Genomic DNA, 27,452 nt, shown 5'->3' with positions numbered 1-27,452 from the left:
TTTACGGAGATGTTATATTAGAGTCTATTTTAGTTTATTTTAAAGTCTATTTATTAAATTATGTTAAGCTATTTATCTATTATCTTGTTTTATTGCATGTACCATTTTCCTTCTGTTCTTTAACTGTGCGGTGCAATACTGGAATTTCCCCACTGTGGGACTAATAAAGGCATATCTTATCTTATCTTAAATGAGATGCCAAAAGCAGTTAGTTTCTCCGTAGTTGATGCTTGTAGTTCCTCTCCCTGTCTGTTGGGAGCGCTGTTTTGTGTCTATGCCAGTGTTGTCTGTACACATTTTCAGTAGAAGCAAGGAAACTGATTAGAGTACACTAGAGTGACCTTCCTTTCTGGCGGCCATGGTGTAACTGTATCACCTGTTTATAGCAGACTTACCTTCTGTATCTTCCATATCTAATTTAATACATTTTGTATAATTTATGATACGCGTGGATCATTATGTTATATTTTGGACATTTTATCGCAATATTCATGTAAAATAACTTAATAAAAGAACGGAATATCAAAGTTGGACTTATACATTTAGTGTAATATTTTGTTTCTGTTAGTTTTGTGGCTTCGTGCAGTTCCAACATGGCCGCCGCACGTATCCCTGCAGGATCAGTGTCATTCTAGTGTTTCTGTTCGCTGTGGGACGTGCCGTAGGACGAGCCCTTTTATGGACATGTGTCTCCAGTGTAAACTTCCGCAGGGTGGAGCTCGGAGAAGCTTTTCCACCGTAAAGCCTCCGTATTTCACTTACTTTTTATAAAACCTCTCATTCTGTTTGTCACTTTTTACTGATCGCTGACCACGTACAGTCGTAAGTGCCACTTTGAAACACTTCTGTCTGCAAATAACTTGCTGCCAGGACTTTTGTGCCTAATATTAGCCTACGTGTAAGCTAGCCTCTCACTTTCCCTGCGGTTTGTGTCTATTTGTAGAAAAATGTCCAAGTCTCTGAAGAAGATCGTAGAGGAGAGTCGGGATAAAAACATCCCGGAGGTGGACATGTGTGACCGTGGCATCTCCAACATGCTGGACGTCCCGGGGCTTTGTAAGACACTCCACAATACGCCTGGAATGTTTGGGAAAGCTGACTGATGATTTGGCCAGTCCATAACGGTTTGCCATGACTGTAATAACACGTGAACAAACTCATAGTTTTCATAGAATACTCAGATGGTCCCGTCCACAGCCTGAGTATAAGGTATATGTCCTTCAGAGATGCTGTCCCAACACTCAACTGTAAAGAGATCTTTCCATGGTTTGATTGTATACATGCATAATACACCAGTTATTTGGAGTATAGCATGTAACCAGTAACACATGCCTCTTCTCTCAGTGGCATAGTGGTAAAAGGTGATCTGCTCATTTCACTAAAACAAGGTTAAAAGTAATTATATTTTACAAAGCAAAAAACCTGGACGATTGAGGGATTACACAGATATATTTACAAAAAAAAAAAAAAAAAAAAAGAAGTTTTTAATTGAGTTTATCATTTTACTTGGTTGATCATGGGCAGCAGATATGAGATATTATATAAGGTCATTCCATAACTATTATCTAGCAAAAGCAACTTGTCTAATATGCACAGCAGTAGTTAGGCTTATTGTTTTACTTATAAAAATGGCCAACACTTTAATTTTGTCAAGTCAATGTTTAATCTGTCAGAAAGTGCCTAAATGGTCAGGGATAGGGTTAGGGTTATCTAGAGTTTCGCACTACTTCCTGTATTTTTGTGCTTTCCTTTACAACTTTTTACCACATAAACTGCCTCTTAAATACTGATGTTGAACTAGGATAAATATTTACCACAGGTGTTATCCCTCCAAACCCAAGTCAGAATTGGAAAAACCTAGGCACTTTGCTCTTCATCATGAAACTTAGACTGTTTCTGTGTTCATTTGGAGAAAGACGTCCTGTGTCATGTTGTTAGAAAATGTTTTTAAGTTCCACATTAAGAAAACAATAACAAAACTGTGAGCCAAATTCACAATGTGTTTTTAAGCAGCCAAATTTCTTCTTAAATGACAGTTGCGCATATTTCACCAACATCCACTTACGAATACCACGTCACTTATTTACATAAAATTAATATATATTTACTAAGAAATGCTCTCTGAGCTTCTATATTGACGAGACATGTTAGAGGGAGAGAGCGAGTGAGAGAGAAAGATGGAGAGAAACAGACCTGTTTAAGGATTGTAACATTCATTTAGGTCTGTATCAAAATGTGATAGTATTTAGTTTGTAGTTATAGAATCACCTAAATTTGCTGTCAAAATGGCTGCTTATGATCGATTTATCCGAGTTTAGCAGAAGGCTGAGGGCCAGTAGAAATCGGGGGCTGTGTTAGACCAAATAGACCATTAAACTCCGTTCAAAAATATTATTGTATTGCAGGGTATGCTTATAAGAAATTATTTTTGAAAATGTACAACACTCATGAAGGAATTAGAATTTTTGGTTGCATTATCAGAGTAATAACGCTTTAAAAGTACTTCTTTTCAAATTGTAATTGTGCTTTCTCTTGTTCTAGTCACTTTGGCCAACATCACTCAGCTGGTCCTGAGTCACAACAAACTCACAGGTGAGTTTCATCACAGCCAAGAAACAGTGAATTTATCTATCAGGTTCTAGATGTGATGATGTGGAAAGAGACAGTTTTTCCCATTGATTACATTGTACTTTCTTATGAAATGTCTTGAAGAAAAACTCATAAATATTGAACTGATTATTTCTACTGGAGTCTAGACCCTAGAATTTGTGATTTTTCAACAAAATCTATGATTTAAAGCTATTCATTTTAGCTGTTCCCACTTGTATTCTAATATTATTGGCCCATAAAATGTTGTCTTCTGAAACTCCTGCTCTTAGACACATTTGTTTTAAATCAGTTTGAAGAGGCCTACAGTAACCACCATCACTTTTCTACACTAAAGCAGTGTGTAGAACCAAATGTTGTCATTTAAAAAATATTTTCTTTAGCACACTAATGAACATTGCACAGAGCTATCACTGTGGTTACATTTGTGACTTCTATTACTCTTCTGTAATCTGTCAAGCAGTTCTGTTGTTTGCCTGCAGAGGTCACCAAAAGCCAACACACAAAGTCTATCTGAAGTTATTTTAATGTGAAAAGCATTCTCATTTAAATGCTCCATTGAATATTATGTTATTATGTTAAAAAACCAACAGAGCTGCCTGTTCAATGTTTTGTATAGAACAGCTGAGTCTGCCTTTTGTAATCCTTCATGTGACACATGGGTGTGGGACTTATTTATAACCAGGTTTAGTTATGTTTAGAACAGTGCTACTGTTTTCCACAAACCTGCATAAATCAATCCAGTCATTCATTTTGTCCTTAACTGATTTATACTTTTTTTTTTTTCATTTGTTTTGACACTCAAGTCCTAAATCTTCCAAGATTTGCTAAGGAAAAAACACTCAGTTAATGTTGGCACAACCCTATATTCATTTTAAAGCCATTTTTTGTGTGTCTTGTGTGAATTGTAAACTGTAATATAAGAAGTTACAGTTATAATCTATTAAAAATACAATAAAACAAATATGCTGCTTTTTTTTTTTTTTGCGTTGTGTTGATAAAAATGGTATTAGGGTTTCACCTGAGAGTAGCAGAGTAGTCTGTCCCGACACTATAGAGTGATCAGTCTGTAGTATTGTATATAATGCTGTCATTGTCCTGTTGGATTGACTGTTCTCCCGTGTGTTTTCTTCAGCCGTTCCACCAAACATCTCCGAGCTGAAGAACCTGGAGGTGCTCAACATGTTCAACAACCAGATAGAAGAGCTGCCCACTCAAATCAGCAGCTTACAGAAGCTCAAGCACCTAAACCTGGGGTATGGACTTACCACACACACAGCTCCTCTCATTTACATTTGGGTTAGGTTATGCTCAAAGATGTGCAAATCTTAGCTGGAGGCCAGAGAACAGTAATGCTCCTTTAAAAAGCTGATGTGGTGTTTTTACTGTTTTAAAAAACATGAAAAACAGAACTAATTCATTTTAAACAAATAAACCAACATGTATTTGTCACTTACCTTAAGAATTTAGAACGTACTAATTAGTGATGAGTTTATAAGCACTTTTCACAACTCTGAGACCAGCGTGGGGTTTTTGCTGTCACAGTCAAGATAACAACTAGCATGCAAACCTGCACTTCCTGATTATTGGACAATAAAATACTTTCTAATTACATGCAGACAGTACACATAAGACATATTTTGACCTTGCGAGCTGCTTATACAATATATCTGTCCTGGGACATGACAAACTTTTCTCAGATACATGGGAAAAACATTGGGTACAGGCTTTTGAGACTTTCTGACCAAAATGTGAAAGCAAAAAAAATTTATACAAACAAAAACAATTAGGTTAAATATGGATTTAAAATTAAAGTTTGCTGTGTAATTTTTCTGTTGGGGGGGGGGGGGGGGGGGGGGGGGGGGTCTGCCATCTGCTTGTCTCCATGGAGATGTGATTCTTATTGCTTTGTCTGGAATGTTTCACAGTGTACAGCTGTACTATTTATCATTTAGAGCTGTACAATGTACAGACTGTAGCAGAGTTTATATTCATTTCATTTTGAGTTACTTGGAAAAAATTATCAAAATGGGTCCGACATATCCGACTCAAAAATCACCACAGTTAAAAAAAATCTTATCAGCACCAGCCATGTGAAAAAAAATAGCATTTTGGTTGCTGTCTAGATTTTAGAGGTCTAAACTACAGGTTTAGCAGGTTTTGTATATAATAAGACACTGTTTCTTTACATTATTTACAAAATTACATTTAATGGTGGGACTTTTGGCTCTTTCATGGGATCCAAATCTTTTGGCTCTGTTCATTTCAAAGAGCCGTTTAAAAGACTGGCTCTTTTTGTATTTAATTATGACAGAAGCCAATGTGAGACCTAATTTTAACAACAAACTAATGACACAGAGAAATGATCTAGGCTAACATTTAATTAAATTGTTCATACTAATAGTGGGGATCAGTTTACTCTTGGAAATGATAGATAATCTAAATAAAACTGCACTAAAATAGAAATTAGACTGTTATGATGCTAAGTATATTTTTTGTACAAAAATCTGTTCCTGTTCAAACCGTTCATGTTAAGGAACCGTTCAAAAGCGTCGACTCGGGCATGAACGTCACATTGCTAATTACATTAATTAGACATTACATTATCTAAAGAACTGCAACTTTTAGGATTTGTTAATTGCAAATAATGCTAATCCTTTTGTGCGAAAATAGTAGTCCATGTTGCTGTTGTTGACATAGCAACCTCAAAACTAGGTACCACAACAAAATATTTGAAGATTTTTGCTGTTCTTGATTCCTCCTGCTGAACCCTGCACACAGATCCAGGCTAAACCTCTGCATCTCTCTCCTCGTCTGTCTGTCTCGGGTTGTCCCTGGCACTGTCGCGGAGGGTTGGGGGGTGTTTACATGCAGCCTCACACCCACACAGGATCACCACCGAGGGATTGGCCGTTGATCCGTGGAGCCGTAGAGCATGTGTGGATCTAAGCCGTGGTCTTCCATTCCGATCGCACTACTGTCGCTCAGCCCCGATGACCAGCCCATCCGCTCTCATGGCTGCAGTCTGATAATGGAACACTCTTATACATGTATGAGGGGGATTGGGAAAGATGCACGTACTCAAACCATTTACTTAAACGATATACAGCCTCCAAGTACACTACCAATACCTGGATAAAGACCAGAGGAAAATCTATTTATTCAAATTCAAGTGTGTAGTGTAGAGGTAGTCAAACTATGGCCCGGGTGCCAAGTGCGGCAAATTATCAAAAGTAGTAATGTTTGTTGCAAATTTTGAAAAGATTTGCAGTCATAACTTTTATAATAACAAACACTTTGATGTGACGCAGACTTAACATAATAAAAACGTAACATAAATGTTCCAAGCTTTATTAAAGGTGTTGTGGCTGAGTAAAACCTATGTCCAATGTAACAATTTGAATGTTTCACTTCATTGCTCTGTAGGCTGTGGCCCTTCCTTTAATATATATTGTAAACCCTCTGTTTAAAAAAAAAAAAAAAAGTTTGGACACCCAAGATTGGGATCTTTTGTGGGATCTCTCTTGAAGTCATGAGCTACTAAGCCAGGCCACTGTTCTTAATCAGTGATATGCGTAGGATTCGGCAGCATTGAATAGTCATTTTGGCACAGATGAAAAAAAAAAATCTGTGGTTCGCTGTTGTGATGTGCAGCTTTCCATCGGAGGTGCTGACAACTTTGCCGCGCTTTGTTATAATGACAATTACAGCAACGTCAGCTCCCATTGGGTACTGCAGTTGGGTACAGAATTGAGTGGACTTGTTTCTTTTATTAAGTTGTTTTAGATGACTAATGTGATTTCACGAGTGCCATCGATTATAACTATACAGCAGACACAAGCACAATATGTCTTCTTTAAACTTCCCTATTTCTTCCCCTATTATAACTATACGGCTGCATTTTTGTTTTTGTGGTAAACCACATTTTGCCCTGAGCATATATGATGGAGAAGAAGTGAATGACATTTATGTGGGTGTGTTTCCAGGATGAACCGTCTAAGCACTCTGCCCAGAGGCTTTGGGTCTTTACCTGCTTTAGAAGTGCTGGACCTCACCTACAACAACCTTAACCACAACTCTCTGCCCGGCAACTTCTTCTACCTCAGTGAGTGGCTTGTACCTGGAAAATGGTTTTGTAGTGCACAGTTAAAGTGCCTACAGGTTAAACAGGCTAATCTGGCCATTTTTCAGGTTACATTTTTTACTTCCTGATTGGAAATTATAAAATCACACTAGGGAATTCCATAACCGTTAACTTTCAACCAATAGGCAAAAACTCCTTTAATGTTCACAGAAATTAATATTTGACAAATAAAAATATAGGAAACACATTTATTTTGTTGAAATAATGTTTAAAGTATCAGAAAAAAATGTGTTTCTTGTGTAAATTGTGCCAAACTTGTGGACAGAATTCTCCTTAGTGTGATGGCATCATTTTAGAACTCTCTACTTCCTGTAATTTTCAACACATTTCTCCACAAACTGCATCTTGACTGGTGTAAAACCCATTTATATTTACAACATGTATTATCCTCCCAAATTAAGTCAACATTATGGATTCATAAAACACTTTAAGTCCTTTTTAACTAGATTCCACTCAAAATAAATGAGATGCTGTTAACACCGTTTTGTTGTCCTCTTTTTCATCATTTCACAGCCACCCTGCGAGCTCTCTACCTGAGTGACAATGACTTTGAGGTACTACCGGCAGACATCGGGAAACTCTCCAAGCTGCAAATAGTAAGTTACTCTCATGTTCAATTAGTGACAGACGTGATGAAGATTAGATACATGTATGTTCTCACACATGGATTCATGTGTGTGTTATAAGGCTGAAATGCCTGTTACTAGGGCTGCAAAATTAATGTCAATTGAAGCAAAATTGTAATTTCAATGGACACAATTAGTAAATTGCAAAATATAAAAAACATTTTTTTTTTCTCAAATCGTTCAGCCTTACTTCTGATTATGAAAATATGACTACAATTATTTTAATAATCGACAATTATTCTGATGAATCATTCCATTCCTAGTGTGATGGTTGAATACATATATATTTACTTGTGTGGATTCGTCTCTTTCAGCTGAGTCTGAGGGACAATGACCTGATCTCACTGCCTAAGGAGATCGGAGACCTGGTGCAGCTAAAAGAGCTCCACATCCAGGGCAACAGGCTCACGGTGCTGCCCCCGGAACTAGGTCAGTCTTTCACTCTTTATGCATTATTCTTTGATTTGAAACCACATTAGAATAGTTAAATCACTTTTTTATCTAGCACATATTTGAGTCATTTTGCACAATGAAGCCATCTCCTTTTGATAGTGATCAGTTACATTCATATGGCCACTAAAATTAGACACCTAAATAATTCAAATCACACAATAAATATGTCTGAGTATTGCATATCCAAGATAAATTTGATTATCCAAAACACTTGGTGAAATGTGTCAGTTAAAGAGCACATTATTCTAAATAGATAATTTTTTAGCTTTTAACCATGCTAGAATGTTGTTCCGTCATTAAAAAACTACCTGGAGTTATATTTCACATCAATCACATTGGTTTCAGTAATCCTCTGTAGAAAGATGTGATGGAGAACCTGTATGATTTTTAAGTCCATAAATCATTCACAGACCCATGATGTATGTGTTTATTTATTTATTTATTTTTACTGGCCACTATTTTAAGGTCTAAATCGTGAAATTCCAGACAAAAGATACTCAAGACCATGTTTAAAGGCCAATAACAATACAAGTAAAGCATAATATCTGTTATTTAATTATTTATTTGTTATTTGACTATCAGGGTTAACTGCAATGAATTTTAAAAAGCTCTTTCAATCTTTTTTCTCTTTCATTTTAGTCTTTGTCATATGAGTTTGCCTTTTTTGCACATTTTTGTCCAAACCTGCATAATCAGAAATAAATCAGATGGAATTGTTTACATGACATTTCAATAACCCGATAACTCCAGAAATCCTTTTTGGTGAGCATGTAAACATGGCATCTGATTCACACAGCCACTTGAAACCAGGACACAACACACATTATCCAAGCGATTAGTGCACTGTCTGTAAGCTAGTTAAAATTTCTGGGAAAAAAGTTGTAGCATATACCTTTTATTAAGGAGAGGGTATTATTTAATTTTTTTGGGACTTTTTGGAGCTCTTTACCATGATATAACGTTGTTCTCTCATCAACAACATGCCTGAAGAGGTTTTATATGTCATCCATGCATGTTTCAGTAATCTAGTGATGCACTGTTTTCAGCAATTTTAGCATTGTCAAAACAGTAAAATATAATGTGATCTACATATTTTATGTGTTAGCAGTTAATACCACATAGAAGTGTAATAGGTCATAATAGTTATGACCTAAATGAGAAGCATAATACAAAGGTGGCCATGAGTATTCTAAAATGCCTTGATTAGTCTCTTGTTTCTGGTGGTGCAGTGGTGATATAAAGGTTTTTGTGTGGTAGGAAACTTGGACTTGACTGGGCCTAAGCAGGTTTTCAAAGCCGAAAACAACCCCTGGGTCACACCCATCGCAGACCAATTCCAACTTGGAGTGTCCCATGTCTTTGAGTATGTCCGCACGGAGACGTACAAATAGTGAGTACAACACTGCACCCCTTCACACTGTCCTATGTCTTTGAGTATATCCCCTCACACACTATCACACAGGCTGAGTGGAAGTGGAACTAAACACTTCTGCATATAAATTTTTTTTACAAAAAATATCCATTTGTCAAATACTAATTTCTGTGTGCATTAGAGGAGTTTTGGCCTACATAATTGTTGGGTAACTGTTGTGGAATTCCCTAGAGTGAATTTGAAACCTAAAATTACCAAAAATGACCAAACTGGGAAAATAATTTTTAGTAAATAATAAATGTGTGTTTTTGTAAAATGAGTAATCTACTAAACTGTGTATATGTTTTAATAACATAATCTACTGTTCCTAGTCATTTTTTTGGCAACTTTAGTGCAAACTAAGAAAATGTGCAGCTTTCTACTCAAAAACTGTGTGCTGCCTTCAGTGGCCTCTGTAATTCACAGTAGTTAGGGACATCACACAAGACTGCCAGGTGTTTCTGATTATAATCATCTGGCAGCAGTGGTGAAGTGGATACCTGTTAGAACAATCACACTGTTCCTCATATTCCCAAACCTATGTAATTTCATACCGAAGAATATTACTACAAAAGTTACCCAAGCAAAAATGGTCCAAGTTTGAAAAAAGGTAATTGGAAAAACGAACAGAAAAAAACAAAAACAGAATGTATACTTTTTATATTTTAAGAACAAAAGACGATGGAGTCGAGGAAAGCTACTACCCAATTAATGCACACAAAACAAACAATTACGATAAACAAAACTCAACAAAACTCATGAACTGCAGATGTGATTGTGTATATATATATATATATATATATAAAAAAATAAAAAAAATTCTACTGTACTGTTTTAAAATTTAAATTCTGAAACTCCCAAAAATGTGTGTTACGAAATGTGTAGATCCGGTTGACTGGAGTCACACTGTTGTTTTTAAACGTGTCGTGTCAGAGGACAGGGAGCCAAACGAGATCCAAAGTGGTGAAATCCTGGATCTAAACGTTCCCGCTGAGCTGCTCTGGAGCGCACCCTGGAACTAATCCTCCACGGCTGCGACAGAAGCACACACCCAGGCTTTGCATACGGACACACAGGCCTGTCAGCTCTGCTCTCTGCCTCTGGACACGCTACTGCTGCTACTGCTACTGCGCTTATATCACACACAATACCATCAAGACCATGTTGGTTTCTGAGAGGAGAATGTACTGTATGAAGTAGTGTTGTCACGATATTACAATTTTTAACTTTTGATACTAATGAATAGACTCAAGACTCAATACCAATTCCGATACCACAATGATAATAAAAAATTGAATGTGATTTTTAAGATTAAATCGCAGTACTTTCCCTTATATTTCCATGCGGTCTTGTATCTATGTAATTCCTCAGACTAGTATACGTCCATGGACCACTATGGAACATACCAGGATGACTAGATTTTATACTTGTTCTGATACAGCTCAAGATCATTCTAAAGCTATTCAGGAAAGGTTAATTTCTGTGCTGTGAATGTGACGTTTTAAGTGTTGATACTAGTTTTAGTATTGATTAGTATCTGATTTTTGAGTTTTGACAACTCTACTCTACATACACAAATTTGGTTTAGTCCACACATTAACTGGAAGAAAAGACCTGAAGATGGAAGATGTTCCGGAGAGGCAGGCTTATGGCACTGTGTTAGCCAGGGTACCTCCTCTCATTAGACTCTCAAACATGGCCACACTGTCCATGTGGTGTGGACATGAGAGTGGACAGGTGCTAAAGTCTTTTGTCTGCACATTCTCTTCAACTCTGTCATCACCTCACAGCAGCATTGGACCGCACTGATACATAAACCTCAAATTATAATTAGAAGCCATGGAACGATTATTGTTTTATGCTTTCAAAATGAAAATGAAAATCATAATAATAATAAAAATTGCAGATGTAACTGATCTTCTGACACCGAATTTATATTATACATGAGCCCCTTTAGGTTGTACTCAAAGCCCTCTACATTTCTAAAATATGGTTTATCTATTTTATCCAAATGGCTGTCCTCCGTTGAGTGTGTTCTTGTCAAGGACTGTTGTAATGATAGTCTTGTTTTAGACCTGATTTGCCCTTAATTTAGTTTCCTGGCAAATCCAGAATGACATCTCTATATTTTTTAAACAGAGGGATATCAGTCTTGTCACCACTCCCTCTGTCGTGCCTCGAGCTAGAACCAAACATGGCTGTGCAACGAGGGAGCTCATTGGTCACTGATCATTTACTGTGAAAACAAAATGACATTTCTCTCAGCTCAGATTAACAGTTTAGTGCTTCACTTATTCATTTTTCAGACCCCTATGATATTTTTCTATTTTTTTCTTTATAAACAGCTGTATTTGTTTTGATATGGACAGACCATGCATGCCCCTGTTTGGCTAAGCCACCTGTCAATCACACTCATCTGAAAACAGGGAGATTCACCAGTAACCAGATTCACATCTTTGTAACGCTGGACTTACACTGACCTCGAGTGCTATGCGGTTTGGGACTTGCGCAGGACCTGCAGATTTAGAAAATCTTTAAAATCAATGCGCCCTGCCACACTGACCTGACTGAGTGCTGAGGGTTCAGGTAAGGCGTGGGTCTGTGGAAAGAATCCACCAAGTTCATTTTTTTCTAGATATTGCAGCAGTCTGGAGTGGTTTGTAGTTCATTAGTGTTGTCGCATTATTCCACACCGCAGTTGTTGTAGTGGGTGTAATAGGCAATCTGCAAGTAACCCCTCACAGTATGTGCCGAACCAGCCCTGCAGGTGCACTAAACCCGCCATAAGATTTGGAAAAGTGTGTATTCTGGATTCCAGAGTAATTTAGACCTAGTCCCATTATAGACCTAGTGGTACTTCAGTGTGAAAAGTTGGAGACACTGCTGTGGACACTGCTGTGGACACTGCTGTGGACACTGCTGTGGACACTGCTGTGGACACTGCTGTGGACACTGCTGTGGACACTGCTGTGGACACTGCTGTGGACACTGCTGTGGACACTGCTGTGGACACTGCTGTGGACACTGTAGATATCTGTAGCCTCTCTGTAGACACTCTGTACTTCGGTGTGTAAAGTTGGAGACACTCTGTGGACATCTGTGGACACTCTGTGGACATCTGTGGACACTCTGTGGACATCTGTGGACACTCTGTGGACATCTGTGGACACTCTGTGGACTCTGTTAACATTTGTGGAGATCTATAGAAATCTGTGGACTATCGAAATACTTTTTGGAAACTGAGAAAACTGGATATAATTGTAATTCTTGTGTTCCTCCGACATTTGACTAGCGGACCTCCCTCCTGTTAGATGAGCCTTAAAGCTTTAATTAGGGGCTTTTATTTGCTGTGGTCCTCATGCAGATCTGCACGGCCCTTCAGTCCTTTGCTGATCCAATGGAAAACGGTTTAAAGCACTGGCAGCTATGAGGGAGAGGAAACAGGAGGAGAGGAGGAAGGCCTATTCAGATCAATGCCCTTTGCCCTCCTGCATTTATCTCTCGATCTCTCTCTCACACCCCCCCCCACACACACACACACCCACACCCCCCCACACACCCCCACACACACACACACACATACACACACATACATTTCTGTAAGGGGATATGTAGCAGTTTAACATGAGACAACTCTAGTCATTAATTAAACCTTGTGGAATAGAGAGGTCCATAAAACATTTTCCCAATCTGAATCCATTCAACTGCTTCCCCAGCTCTAATTGGCCTTTACACCAACGAGACGCCCAATGCAGCTAGCTTAAATGCAAACACCCAAATACTGCGTTCCCTTTTGTCTCTATGAGAATGATAACTGCTTTAAGTGCTTTAAGGTAAACTTCGAACCTCCTGTCTGAAATGTAACCAGGTCTAAACGTGATATTAGGAGAGTTACCCGCAGGTCGCTTTGTGGGGCATATTTGAAGACACTTCCTGAGCTGAGGATCTCCAGGGACAGACACTGCACACTTAGAGCAGCCTGTTGGAGCCTCATTTGGAGAGGAAGGTGAATCTATGGAGAAAAGTCCAATATTTTCTTCTATAACTGTGCTGCTTTTGTGGGCCAGAAACGATAGAGGTTTGGGCTTCCAGATACACCATGGACAAGTTTGTATAAGGACTATAAAATGTCTGTTTTACATAGTTATTTTGTTTTTTAACAATGTTTAAAAAGAAGTTAATCCATTTCTAATGTTTCTACTGACAAGACATTTTCAGAGGATATTGGTAAAAGCTTAAAATTGCACTATTTATCTTTTATGGTTAAGTGTCTGCCACCTCCTTGTCTGCTTGGAGGTGGTAATGCTTTGCCTGCACAGTATGGCATTTATCTGTGTATCTCCATCAAGATGGAAATACATGGAAAAACGAGCAATAGCATATCCATGGAGACAATCAAACACCGGACCCTCCACTAGAAAAGTTACATAGTGTAACTTTAGGTCATATGCACATGCCACATGTCCTGAATCTTATTGAAAACATGGAAGGAAGAAGTCCACAAAAACTTGATGTTTTGTGTGAAAGAGTGGGATAAAAAATTACATCTGAGCAATCCAGGCATCCCATTAGGGGCCTTGACACATCCATCACCAACAAACTCTTTTTCTACAAAGTATATCATATTTTGTGTGCCAGCATTTTACATGTGCATGTGTGGATTAGGCTGCTACAAATATCTGGTGAAAATGTCATGTCTAGGGTTATCGAAAATCAGATACTAATCAATACTAAGACAAGTATCAAAACTAGACTCTCATTTGAGAAGGTATCAATACTAAGAAAAGACAGATTCACAGGACAGAAATGAACCTTTTGTCAATAGCTTTAGAATGATCTTAAGCTGTATCAGAACAAGTATAAGACACACAGACTAGTATACACCCACTGACAACTATTGAACCTACCTGTACGACTGGAGGATTACACAAATATAAGACCACATGGCAATATTAAAGAAAGTACTACCATTTAATGTTGAAACTCACATTCTGTTGTCTAAAGAGTGTTTTTTATCATCATTGTGGTATCGGAATTGGTATTGAGTATAGTCTATTCCTTAGTCTCAAAATCAAGTTAAATCTTAAAATGCTAAAATGTCTGATTTTAGCTGCTGTTTATTGGAAACACTGGCTCATTATATTAGATCTAGATTAGTCAGGACCTGAACTCTGTCAGACATTGTGGTGGTGCTAAAGTGGCTGACTTGAATTCCCCTGTTCCCCTGCTCCTGATGGGTGTCCACACATCTGGACACATCTGTGGACATATGTGTGGACACCTGTGTCCACAGTTGTCTGGGTAACTATAGAAAAAGACTCCAGGAGGCTGGAGACGCAGTGATGAAGCTTCTGACACCAGTCCACACATGAGGAACTTTAATAGCTCCGCACTAACACTAGGCACATTATTAACATTATAAATAACACCTGGACTGACTTTGAACTGAGGTCACAAATGCAGTTGGCGGTTATAGGGCTGAACTATTAATCAAATTTGAATCAAGCATGTGGTGAAGCATGTGGTGAAGGCACTGAATATCAGAATGATTAGAAAAACATAATTTTTTGTCAAATTATATTATGTCAGTCCAAAGGTGGGGACTTGCAAGTTGTGACTTGGACTTGAGTCTTTTTTGAGACTTTCACTTGAGAAGACTTCGGTCTCAACTTGGATTTAATGCCAGTGACTTGGACTTGGAGCCCTGTGACTTGAGACAACTTTATGCTTCTCTTCAAAAGTGTGTTTTGAAAACCATTTTGTCTTTACAGCTGATTGTACACTGAATATCTCAGAGGAACATGACTCCCCATTGTCGTGACTTGGACTTGCCTGTCTTTGACTTGGGACTTAACTTGGACTTGAGACTTGTAAAACAAGGAGTTGATCGCACCTTTGCATCAGTCCACCATAAAAGTGCAAATATCACAGAAAAAGTGCCACCACTTGTGGTTATTTGATCGATTACTTACTTGCTTTTTACTTTATTTTTGTATTACCTGATTTTTACTGTCTTAAAAAACCTGAAAAACCAAACTAGTTTTTCAAGTTATTCCTCACTCACCTAACATATTGCTAGCATCTTACTTATTCACCACAATTAGTTTTTTAAAGAGCTTTTTACAACTCTCAGCGACCAGAATTTGGCTGTCACGGTAATTCTAACAGCACCTAGCATGCAGCTCACTTCCTAGTTTGGGGACAATAAAAATGCTGGATGCAGACAGGGTCAAAATAAGTCAACTGTTTACTAAGACCTGCTTTTTATCTGTATTCACGCAAAACAAATATTAACTATATTGCATGAAAGATTCTGGTACAGCCCCTTTTAATAAGATATTTTTGCAGCCTTTTTTTTCCTACAGACAAAAGGCACAATATAATAATTTGGCTTATGCAATAATTTACATTTCATTTCATCTAAAGGACAAGGGTTAGAAAATAGTTTTTAGACTTTGTTATTTGGATAGTGAAGGGCCCATAGCTTTTAACATTCTGGTGGTACATGGTCAGCTCAGTGGTCATATATCCATGTGTCTATATTGTAGAACACTTTGTCTCATGCTCTGCACTGCCATGTTGACAGCTCCCTCTCTCTCAGGAGCCCCAGTTTATACAGACTATGTGCACCCATGGGACTCTAGCACCCTGCCCCCTACCCTCACCCCCCTCACCCCCTCCTCACCCCCTCCTCCTGGGACCAGTCTGCTCTCTCTCTGACAGACACTTCACAAATCTATGAGAAAGTCCAGGAAGGACCAAGTGGACAGCTTAGAATGGAACAGTGATACAGACACTTAGTTATGTAGGTGGTGGAAATGATGCTGTGGCAATTTTATTTATTTATTTTAAACTAGTCATTTTAATCTATTATGTCTTGAAAGTTAAGATTTAATTGACAGCGAAAAATGAATAACATAGAAGAAAAAGAAGAAATTGAGCAATAATTCATGCTTATAAAAATACATAACTGGACCATGGCTTTATAATCTTAAGAAAATGCCTCATTGCTTAAAAAAATTAATAATAATAACTGAAATAGATCTAAACTACAACATGCATTCCTTTGTGAAACTAATCTTTCAGAGGAGAAGCAGAGTTGGGCAGAGTATCCAAAAACTGTACTTAAGTAAGAGTAACATTACTTCAAAATAATATTACTCAAGTAGAAGTACCAAGTAAGAGTGCCTAAGAAATTACTCGAGCAAAAACGTATATGGGAAAAGTACTACTCAGGAGTAACTGTCAGTGTGTACCATCTGAAAATCCCTCCATATGGTAGCTATATTCTAAAAGCCTTTTGCACCAGTAGTCTTGTCATCTTAAATACTCGTTATATGACAGATGGAACAATCACTTTTTTGGGGGGGTCAGTATTTATCATGGGTACTTTTTCTTTGGGGAAGTGTTATTTTTCTCTTCTATGGTCCATGATTGCAGTTGCAAAGGGTTGAATAAATAACTTCTATGACTCATGATAGATACAAAATAACTACTAAAGTGTTTCATTCTGCTGTTTATTCATTGTTTTTAGAATAGTTTGTTTTGGATAACCACAAAGGGTCATTGTGTCAGTGGCATAAATTAGTTTCAACATTATCATCCATGTTTTCTTTAGCAGTATATCACACTTCAAAATGTGTAATCGTGACAGGCGTATCCAGTGTTAAAGCCTGTGCATGGGCCCTTTGCTTCATTCAAATGAGTCACAGACGCTGGGGCGCTGGAGAGGACTGCAGCAGATAGAGAGAGAGCGAGAGAGACAGAAAGAGGGAGAGACGGAGAGAGAGCACAAGAGAGACTGAGACAGAGAGAAATAGAAACAGAGGGAGAGGGGGAGAGACAAAGAAAAGAGAAAGAGAGGAGAGACGGAGAGTCGCATAGAAAGAGACGCAAAGAGAGGGGGAGAGAGAGGGAGACGGAGGCACAATTATTTCTTCGGGCTGTAGCAGGAGCACAGGCCTTTCCAGTCGGGTGAGCTCTTTGGTGAGAGCACCCATGGGAGAGACGTGACAGCCTCACTGTTCATATCTGTACTACTTATGTACAACACGGACTAAGGCTTTAAGCGTCTGTACGATCTTTACGAAGACACCCGTATCACTGTTTTAATGCAGACCGATTTGGACACAAGTAGTCGCATGTCTGTTTTGTTTTTTGTTTTTTTTTACTTGACCAACAATATCACGTTTGCCAGTGAGAGAAAAAATGAATTGAATATAGTCAGTATTGGGTCATATGAGAGTATTTCTTAACTAGTTAAAGCCACTCTCACACGCTAATTACACAGCTTTTATTGTCCTAAAAATCAGATCAGAAATAGATCTGAACTTTTCTATTGTGAAAGTGAAATATCAGAGGAGCTGCTGGAGGAATTCTGACCAGAAAGTGTGTTTATACTAACGGCAAATACAAACCGCTTGTTGACTGGTTGGTTGCAATTGGCTGATGGTAAATTGTAAATTGTGTTGCCTCCTTTTCAAAATTTGTATTTCAGCAGTCCCACCCACTTTGAATCCCACTGTGGTATTGAAGGAAAATTCCTATTATTTTTTCCCATAGGCTTTAAAAAAATAAATCAAATAATTAGAGTTTAAATGGTGGAGGCTATGTGGTAACTAATAACCATAACACGGTTTACTCACACAATTACAGCTTCTATCTGCAAGTTTATTCGATTTTTGTTACCAGCAGGTGGCAGACATGAAACCTGTTGTCCTCCCCCCCCCCCCCCCCCCCCCCCCCCGGCACCTGGTCTTTGTTCAGACTCACCGGTGCTCTCTGGTCTTCTTCTCTCAGATCAAAGCTAGCACGCTAACAGACTGCAGTGATGTAGATAGCGTCTTGTTGATTAGCCTTCAGCAAGCTTTCAAAGTTATATTGTTATTTTATTTATTTATATTTAAAATTCCCATACAGTTTTTGTTTCGACCTTCTGGGAAAAAAAAGTGCTTCGCGGTTACTGTTCTCCATTTCAAACTCCACCTGAAGTGAGCGTAAATATGTTTATGCATTTATGATAGGTTTTCAATGTGACATTTGGCGTTTGTATTAATTGTTACATGCAAAAAGAAATAAAATAAAAAAAAAACATTAAAAACAACATGGTGGAAAGGCAAACACAGAAGACTCCGCTCACTGGTGGAATTCATGCTTCAACTTTCACTTCCAGGAACTATTACAATGTATTTTATCTCCAAAACCTCATCGATGTTTATATTTGTGTTCACAGCCTGTACGGACGGCACATGCAAGCGAACCCCGAACCTCCGAAGAAGAACAACGACAAGAGCAAGAAGATCAGCCGCAAACCCCTGGCCGCTAAAAACAAGTGAGACACAAAGAAAGAGCCCGCGAGGTCACTGCATGTGCCTGTCTCCTACTGCAGAAACACTTTATATATGCAACAGTACCAGAGTGTATCCTGAACTATGTGTAATGTTTTGATATGATTTTCACTGCTTTATTTTATATCACGTTGCTGTCTCAGAAGTATGCCTTAAAAGAACGGAAGCTGGTTTCCTCTAAACGTAAAAAAAAACATTATTGTACAGAGCAGACAGGCGGGAGAGTGAAGCATGGTTTGGTTATGTAATATGTGCCTATTGGTGGATGAAATGGAAAAAACTGTATATGACATGTAGGCCTGGGACGATATTGAAATTTTCTATCACAAATTAAAGAGAGGGTATTATGTACAATCTTTTTTTTTTTATCTACCATGTTATAGTGTTTTTCCCTCATCCAAAACGTGCCTGAAGAGGTTTTAGATGTCATTCATGTGTGTTTGAGAAATTTAGGGATTGTTTCCAGACGTATTCAGAACAATTACAATTAGCTCTAACATTCTGTGCAACGCTCAGCCCACAAGCCTTCATCACCCATGCTCCCACACGACAAATCTCCACCAGTAGTTTCATTAGCGACACCCATTATTGTGTTGTGGTAGCGCTCTGAAGGGAGAGTGACTTTGCATTGAGAGCAAAGGGAGGGGAGATTCAGGGCATTAAAAGGAAAAGTGAATCTTACAAAATATTACGTTGTTCTTTGGCAAATATACCATTTTTAAAACAATAAAAATATAATATGGCGATCTAAATGTGGTATGTGTTAGCAGTTAATAGATTAAAATTGCGGACAGTTTAAAGGTGGATTATGTAACTTTTCTGAGGAATGGTTTTGCACCTGCTTGTCTCTATGGAGATGTCATTGCTTTGCCTAGAATATTCTACAGTATGGCACTAAATCTTATCTCCATGGAGGCAAACAGGCCACGTTACACATGAGATCTGTGGAGAGGTGGCCCCGCTAACAGTGTTTTTCGAAGTATGAAAAACATGCAATAAAAATGTGTTTGAATAATCGCAAAATAAGTTGGTTTAATAACATACCATGGAACATTCAAGGCAAAACAATAGCATCTCCATGGAGAAAAGCAGATCCTCTACCAAAAAAGTTGCATAGTGTATGTGATATTTTTACTATTATGGATAAGTTCCATATGAGAAGTATGGGACAATATTGAAATTATGTGTCACAGTTATCATTGTCAAAATAACAGATTAAGGAATAATTATTAAAACTGCTGGCCGTTTAAAAATGTTAAGGTTATTAAACATAATTTTATATAATTTTACTATTATGAATAAGCTCCATGTTTAAACCACTTTTATAATATTGTGAACATCTTGTGGTCAAACATTTCTTGACCATTATCCCGATTAGGGCTACAAGATACGAGAAAAACGTGCAATATTTGATAACTGTTTTGTTTTGCGATATTTCAATATATATTTTGACACAGTAACATCCATTAAATTAAAACAAAAAATGACACATGTTTTCATTTATTAGTCAAACTGTTAAAGTAAAAGCTTCACAGAAAATAAACAAAGACAAACTCAAGTCTAATGTAGGACTTAATAAGGAAAATTATCTGCCTTTTTTTGTCATTTTTTTCTTTCAAAAACAGTAACTTTCTGTTGTTGCGATATTTATTTTCTTTTTCGATTGTTGCACCCTTCAATATTGTGATATCGATATTTTCGCGATGTATTGTGCAGCCTTAATCGCAATTACACCAAATTTCCTACTAACGATTTCGAGCTACCCTTTTTAGTCAGGCCATCACCTCTGTAAACCCTTTAAGTAAACAATTTGATTATGTATTGTCCCATCCCTACTTACAAGACCATCTCAAGAGAAAATACATGGAATAGCAGTGTGTTTAAATACCAAAGTATAACAGGTACTTTACTCCTGATGTGAAAAACAAGGTGTAACACTGTGAGAGAAAACTGAAAGAGCTATTTTACATTTCAGTTCAGTTTTCTACAATGTAATTTCACATGATTTCCATATACACTCCTTTTATAATTTCAGGTTTTCTACATTTCTGGGACGGAATAATTTTTGCTAAAGCTGTTGCTTTGTTATTATTGTGATGGTGTTATTTTAACCTCTATCATGCAATATTTGACTGCTTTATTTAACTCCTCTTTAATTTTAAGTGTACAATACCCAAAGAGTGGTCACGCATTGACAATGGACAAACACACCCTTTACCAGCCAATAACAGTGTAAGAATGTATTTTGTCTACTGAGGCTTTAATTTAGTTATAATACCCCAGGATACCATGTACATTATGTCAATGTTTTTCAACCTTTTTTGAGTTTATGTAAATTTTTTTGGGTTGAATTCCGCCTTCTAAAATGTTACCAAATTGAACCGTATAGTTAAAATAGTAAAGAGGTAGATAATATGCCCAATAATGTCAGTGCTGTGCTCTGGTTTTGTTATTGTAACTGGTGATTTTTTAAAATGTGTTATTAATTTTTTTCAAGGCACACTAGTGTTCCCCGGCACACTGGTTGAAAAACACTGCATTATGTAATGGCATTAAATAAGCTAGTATTATACCTTGTGCTTCAAAATAATTTCAAAATCATAAGTGTCTGTAAATTCCTATCACCTGGAATTTGATTTAGTCCTGGATCATATTCAAATTGTATCATTTTTAAATGCATTTGTCCTATTATTGCCTCACAGTTAACTTTTTACGTTTAACCCTGTTGTTACTGCAGACTTAAACGTGGTGGTGCAGTTTTGAAGCTGGACTTTGTAAACACTTGGACCGAGTACTATTTTTACTGTACTGTAAAACTGTACCAATAATCATGCCTTTGTTTTATGTGCCAACATGTATTTACCTTTATATTACAGTGTTATTTCTGTGCGTCAACATTTCAATCAAAATGTTATAAAGACATTTCACTATGGCTTGTGCCTGTGTTTTTACTAAGCTGTTCTGTGCAGACAGGACCTTTTTTACAGATCCTCTTAACCAAACACCATATATGGGCATGTAAGTGCTTTAGGGAACTGTATGTAAGATTTAGATTTTAAATTTCAGAAAGATGACCTATCTGTGTCCCCAGATATGAATTAAACATGTTCAAATCTAATAGGACTCCCTCTGATCTGTGTTGTCGCTACCTAAACCCCAGCACCTGCAGCCAATCATTAATCAGTGCTAGTGCAGCCTCTGCAGCTCAGTGAGTGAACTCTGGAGGTTCTGAACTTTCAAATGAAGCATGGCCTGTCCATTTACTGAGAATGAGAAAAGCATGTATGTGTCGTCTATCTGCAGGTTAAGGCTCTGGCAACACAGGTTCAGTTGTGACTGTAATACCTTTGTTAAACTGTAAGAGCACAGGCTGCATACATGCCCTTTAAATTTCCTTGTCTACCAGTCTAAACTGTATTAAAGACAAGACTACCTCTTGTAATGCTTATTGACATTATGCTGTTAATTAGTTGTTTTAAAAATTTGCCCATTCCCCATTGTTGCCAGCAGAGGGGGGTAGACATCCTTATCAAACATTCAAAAGACCAAATAAAAGACAGTAATGATCCAAAAGAACACAATATCTCAACATAGATACGAAACCAGCAATCCAAAGAACAAATTCCCATGTTAGCGAGGTAAGGCCAAACTTTAGCGTGGCATTAGCATCTGTTAGCGCCTACCTGTTTGCGTGTGTGGTCGGTGTCAGTGCGGCGGTTAAGTGGCACAGTGAGGTTCCTAGTTCTTAGACAATCAGGGCGGCCCTTTCACACACACCTATAAATCACGCCACCGCGATCAATGGAGTGCGCTAGCCTGGGACCCATTGTGTCCTTGGAAGCCCAGAGATGAATTGAGATGAAACGCCGGGGAAAAGACAACATGGAGGAAGTAGGACACAACAAGTTAAAGCTGGGACAGGGCATACATAGATTTAAGTGGATATAGATGGTGTTTGTGTATAGGTCTTATGAGGGATGGTTTGGACTTTATTTTATTCAAATTCTATACGCTTACTCTGGTGGGCTCATTCGGATTATTTGAATAGAAACAATTGGATTCACAAATCATCTCCTAATGATAACTCAAACCCTAGAATCCATACCATCGTTTTTTAGCCTAATTTAAGCTGCTCAACTCTCTTGCCAGCAGATAGTGCAAAGGCATATTTAGGCTAGTCATTTTTGAGTCGAGACAAAATAAAAAGAAAAATTATTGCTAAACATCACAAGTGATTTTTATAATTATTTGAAAATATTATAATATTTTTGGAGTAAATGATGCAAATGAAGGTCTCTAGACGAACATTTAAGGACAATAAGACAGTTGACAAATCTGTAGGCCTATGGTGCTAATGAAATATGATTTGTGTACAGCATAAATAACAGTACATTGGAATTGTACGGCACCTTTCAAGACACCGGAAGCATTTTACAGTCCATTCATTCACTCCACTCTCGGTGGTGGTAACCTGCTATTGTAGCCACAGCTGCCCTGAGACTGATGAAAGTAAGGCTGCCAATCTGCACCATTGGCCCCTCTGACCACCACCAAGATTAACCACAGAGCCACTGTCACTCCACAAGACATGATTTATAGTGTCAAGTTGAATGGGTGATGGGGTTAACAAACCCAGCACTTTAGTAAAATAAATAATAAAATAAAGATTAAAAAAAAAAAAAAAAGAATAAATTGTCCTGGCTCAAGAATTACAATATCACGTATTATATTGCCTATTGTTACAAAGCACTGTAAGGAGGACAGTTACAGAATTCACAATATGTCAAAAGAGTTGAAACTGAATAAATGCAGGAGAAGTGCACATCAGGTGGGTCTTGGGCTCAGAGAGTTAGGCTCCTAAAACTACAGCACAAACACAATGCTTTTGTATGGCACTGTATGGAGGCCTGTCACCAATCTGAGTGGGCACACAGATAGGACTCCCTTGAAAAAGAGATTAGTAATCTCAATGGGACTTTCCTGGTTAAATAAATGTTGAAAAAGATAATAAATAGGATATATTAATTACTGGGGATGGGACAAGATCTCATGAGACAAAATTGTCAGAAAGCTGAGGAAAAGGATCTCATTCGATTTATTTATTTTTTTAAACTTCTGGATTGGACAAAAAAAAGCGTTAAGGGTTGGCGAGTTACATCCCTTATACTGCCAAAATTGGAAACTGAATCGCACAAATATACATATTAAAACCTTGTCTTGTCTCATGTTCTCGTGGACCCAATCTCGTATCTTGTCTCATCTTGTGGAAATGGTGCCTCATCCCAACACTACTAATTATGAACTCATTTTGGAGGCAAATTAGAAAAGCCTAGACCTGGCCTGTGTTTGACGTAGCCTATTTGTTGCCTCGCAAATCTATCCTCTATACTAAGTCAAAATCTAACACTGTAATATACAGTGATTCTTGAGAGCTGAGACAAAATAGGCTTTGACTTTTTCTCAAAAACATTTTCTATTAGTGAATTAAATCAATGGTTCAGACAAAAGTGCACTGTTTTCAGATCTAAGCAGTATATATATGTAAAGAGTGTGTATTATGCTGTTGTGGAATTTTTACATAAATTGATTTTTTATTTTTTTTTACTTTCTACCGTGTTTGAGTATTTTGGTGATCTCTCCTGGGCGGTTAATTGTAAGATGCTCCACCCACAAGCCTACGTCACCTAAGCTCCCACATGACAATTCTCCATAAATACACAAAACCATGATACAAAACTGTACACAGCAACTTGACAGACCTCATGCGATGTGCAGTAGTTTCATCAGTGGGACGTACTCTGATTGTGGATAGCGCCCTGAAGGGGGAGTGACTTAACATAGGGAGCAAAGGGAGGGGAAACTCAGAGCATCAAAAAGGTTAGTGAAAACGTGTTAACATGTTTTGGCAAATATGGCATTTTCCAAGCAATAAAAGGTAACATGGTGATTTAAATATTTTATGTGTTAGCAGTTAATACCTCACAGAAATAAAATAATAAACTGTTCATTTCACCTTGTATTTATGGTTTCACCACTTGCAAACACCACCTTCACATTGGGACCAAACTTTGACTAATGAGATTTCATTCAGTACAGTATAACTTGGCCTAATGCATTCAGCCAATTTTCCATTCAAATCTACTCCCTGTGCTAAACCCAAGCCTTGTGCAGACCTTCATAATGCCATATTAACACTTGGCCTGTACAGTGTGATATGAGTGTGGTGCAGAGGTCGTTTATCATACACACTTTCATTGAGCTTTGTGTCGATCTGATGATGGCCGTTACCTTGGGGCCCCTCTGGTTGGCCCCCGCTCTGGCCCCCCTCCCCTCCCTCCCTCTGGCCCTTCGCTTGTGGCTATTGGATAAAGTTAAATCTGCCGATGCTACACACTAGGCTAGTCTATCGAATGGGTCGACTTTGGCGCTTAGATCTCGGCACATAAAGATTAGAAAAATGATAGATTTGTTAAAGGGCCTGTGCCTGATTTTTTCCCTGTTTTTTTGTACAGATATATTATATAAGCAGCCCTTGAGGTCAAAATAAGTCCGCTGTGTAGTGTCTGCATCTAATTAGAAGGCCTTTTATTGTGCAATAATCAGGAAGTGGACTGTTGGCATGCTACCCTTTGCCAGCTCTACTGTCACAGCAAAACTCCACTCAGGTCTGTGAAAGTCGTGAAAGTCACCGTTATAAGTTATATACTCAGTGCTGGGAATAATAAAAGCCAAAGTAAAATTTTTCTATCGTGGTGTTGTCAAGCTTTTCCAATAACACGGAACTGAATGAGCTGATTGGTCCTACGGGTTCTCCAGGACAAGAGAACATGTCTCGCCCTGTCCCCGTCCTGGCAGAGGGACAGTTTAGGACACTTTTGGACATATTGGATTCTTTTGTCCTTTCCACAATGGTCCCCCACGGATCATCTTGAGGACAACACACACACAATTCAGACAAAAGGTTGGGACTGTGAAGTGTAAGACATCAGTAAAAATAAACAAATAAAAATGTAATAATTATAAATAAATAAGAAATAATTAAAGATACTCTTTAATTATGCCTAGATTGTTCCGCAGTATGGTCTATCTTGTATGTATGTATGTGTGTATGTGTGTGTGTGTGTAGGGGGTGTGTGGGGGTGTGTGTGTGTGTGTATGTATGTGTGTATGTATGTATATATGTGTGTATGTGTGTGTGTATGTATGTGTGTATGTATGTATATATGTATGTATGTATGTGTGTGTGTGTATGTATGTATAATAATAATATTGGCTTACACTTGTAATGCGCTTTTTCAAAGCCTCTCAAAGAGCTACACTATAGTCATTATTCATTAATTTCCACACTTCTTGATGGTAAACTACTACTGTAGCCACAGCTGCCCTGGGGCAGACTGACGGAAGCAAGGCTGCCAATCTGCGCCATCAGCCCCTCCGACCACCACCTATCATTCGAGCACACACCACTTTCCTACTAGGCAATGTGGGTGAAGTGTCTTGCCTGAGGACACAACAACAGAACTTGGTCCATATGTATGTATGTATGTATGTATGTATGTATGTATGTATGTATGTATGTATGTATGTATGTATATGTATGTGTGTATGTGTGTATGTGTGTGTGTATGTGTGTATGTGTGTATGTGTGTATGTGTGTATGTATGTATGTATGTATGTATGTATGTATGTATGTATATGTATGTGTGTATGTGTGTGTGTATGTGTGTATGTATGTATGTATGTATGTATGTATGTATGTATGTATGTATGTATGGGCTGGGTCACGTTTTCATAGATCTGATCTGTAACATGACATCATTACATTTTAATTTTCAAATCATGACTGTCCACTGTAAGGAGTTACAAAGTGCATCTTTAAAATCACGAGTTGGTCTCAAAGGAACAGGGTCAAAGGTAACCACTGCACACACTAAGGCTCACTATCTGAATATGCTTTTATGTCATTGGCCTGTAAAAGTGGTGGCACTAGTGGATGAGTGCCCTTTTGCCTCACCATAAAGTCCCACACATGCAGATGAGGCCTTTCAATCTAGTATAAGTGTAATTTAGCAGATTTGATCTTGTCCTGGGACTCTTTTCAACGCATTTGTTCTACAGGGACCATCAGCATGAAATACACAACACAATGTAATTAATTTGGACTTACGATAACAACATTCATTTATTTATACTTAGCGTTGAGCCAGATGGTTCATTATCAAATCTTTGCACAATTGCAGCTATTCTAATAGAGGATAAACGTTCTTACAAACTTTCACTATCATCAGCCCAAACCTCAGCTGTATTCCACTCTCCCTCTGGTCAGGCCATCACCCCTGTCTGTGTCTCACACGGAGCAAGGCAGAGCTCTCTCTCCTCCTCGTCCTCCGGCGCTCGGCCTCGTGCGCTCTGATGTCGTCTTGTGCGCTCTGACCGCGTCTCGCGCGCTCTGACCGTGGCTCGCGCGCTCTGACCGCGTCTCGTGCGCTCTGACCATATCTCGTGCGCTCTGAGGGCGCGCAGAGCTGAGGGTGGAACCTGTGGATCTGGCACGCGCTCTTCACTTCTCCGTGGAAGTCAAAGCCCACACTCTGAGGACCAGCAGGGCTACAGCGGGACACAGCGGCTCTATACCTGGACTACAGCGAGACTATCCCAGGACTACAGCCAGACTATCCCCGGACTACAGTGAAACTATCCCCGGACTACAGTAAAACTCCCCCATACCAGACTCCAGGAGGAGTGGAGCTCTGCCGAGGACACTTTCTCCCGGACTGCGCTCCACATTCAGCAAGATTCCGCCCAAAAGCCGCCCCGCGGAGCGCGCGGCGCTCACGCGGCTCGTAGGGAGGAAGCGGCTGGTG

At 38.4% G+C, this 27,452-nt stretch overlaps 1 protein-coding gene across 1 annotated transcript; it reads left to right on the top strand.

The window, feature by feature from the left end:
* The first annotated feature begins 686 nt into the window (after positions 1 to 686).
* On the top strand, positions 687 to 21,523 carry rsu1 (Ras suppressor protein 1). The gene is made up of 9 exons (XM_033985714.2): positions 687 to 822; positions 944 to 1,056; positions 2,542 to 2,592; positions 3,743 to 3,863; positions 6,594 to 6,712; positions 7,265 to 7,347; positions 7,692 to 7,806; positions 9,088 to 9,220; positions 18,474 to 21,523. Exons 2-9 carry the CDS (start codon positions 948 to 950, stop codon positions 18,574 to 18,576), a joined length of 834 nt encoding a protein of 277 aa, XP_033841605.1. The 5' UTR covers positions 687 to 822; positions 944 to 947; the 3' UTR covers positions 18,577 to 21,523.
* The last annotated feature ends 5,929 nt before the right edge of the window (positions 21,524 to 27,452 follow it).

This window comes from Periophthalmus magnuspinnatus, chromosome 20, assembly GCF_009829125.3.
Source record: "Periophthalmus magnuspinnatus isolate fPerMag1 chromosome 20, fPerMag1.2.pri, whole genome shotgun sequence".
Lineage (NCBI taxonomy): Eukaryota > Metazoa > Chordata > Actinopteri > Gobiiformes > Gobiidae > Periophthalmus > Periophthalmus magnuspinnatus.
The sequence above is the reverse complement of the archived record's forward strand: the minus strand, read 5'-3'. Positions and strand labels throughout refer to the sequence as shown.

Coding starts and splice junctions, on each gene's coding strand:
- rsu1 (XM_033985714.2), top strand. CDS start 948: ATGTCCAAGTCTCTGAAGAAGATCGTAGAGGAGAGTCGGGATAAAAAC. Junction 6,713..7,264: donor CGGCAACTTCTTCTACCTCA/GTGAGTGGCTTG, acceptor ATCATTTCACAG/CCACCCTGCGAGCTCTCTAC. Junction 7,807..9,087: donor GGTGCTGCCCCCGGAACTAG/GTCAGTCTTTCA, acceptor TTTGTGTGGTAG/GAAACTTGGACTTGACTGGG.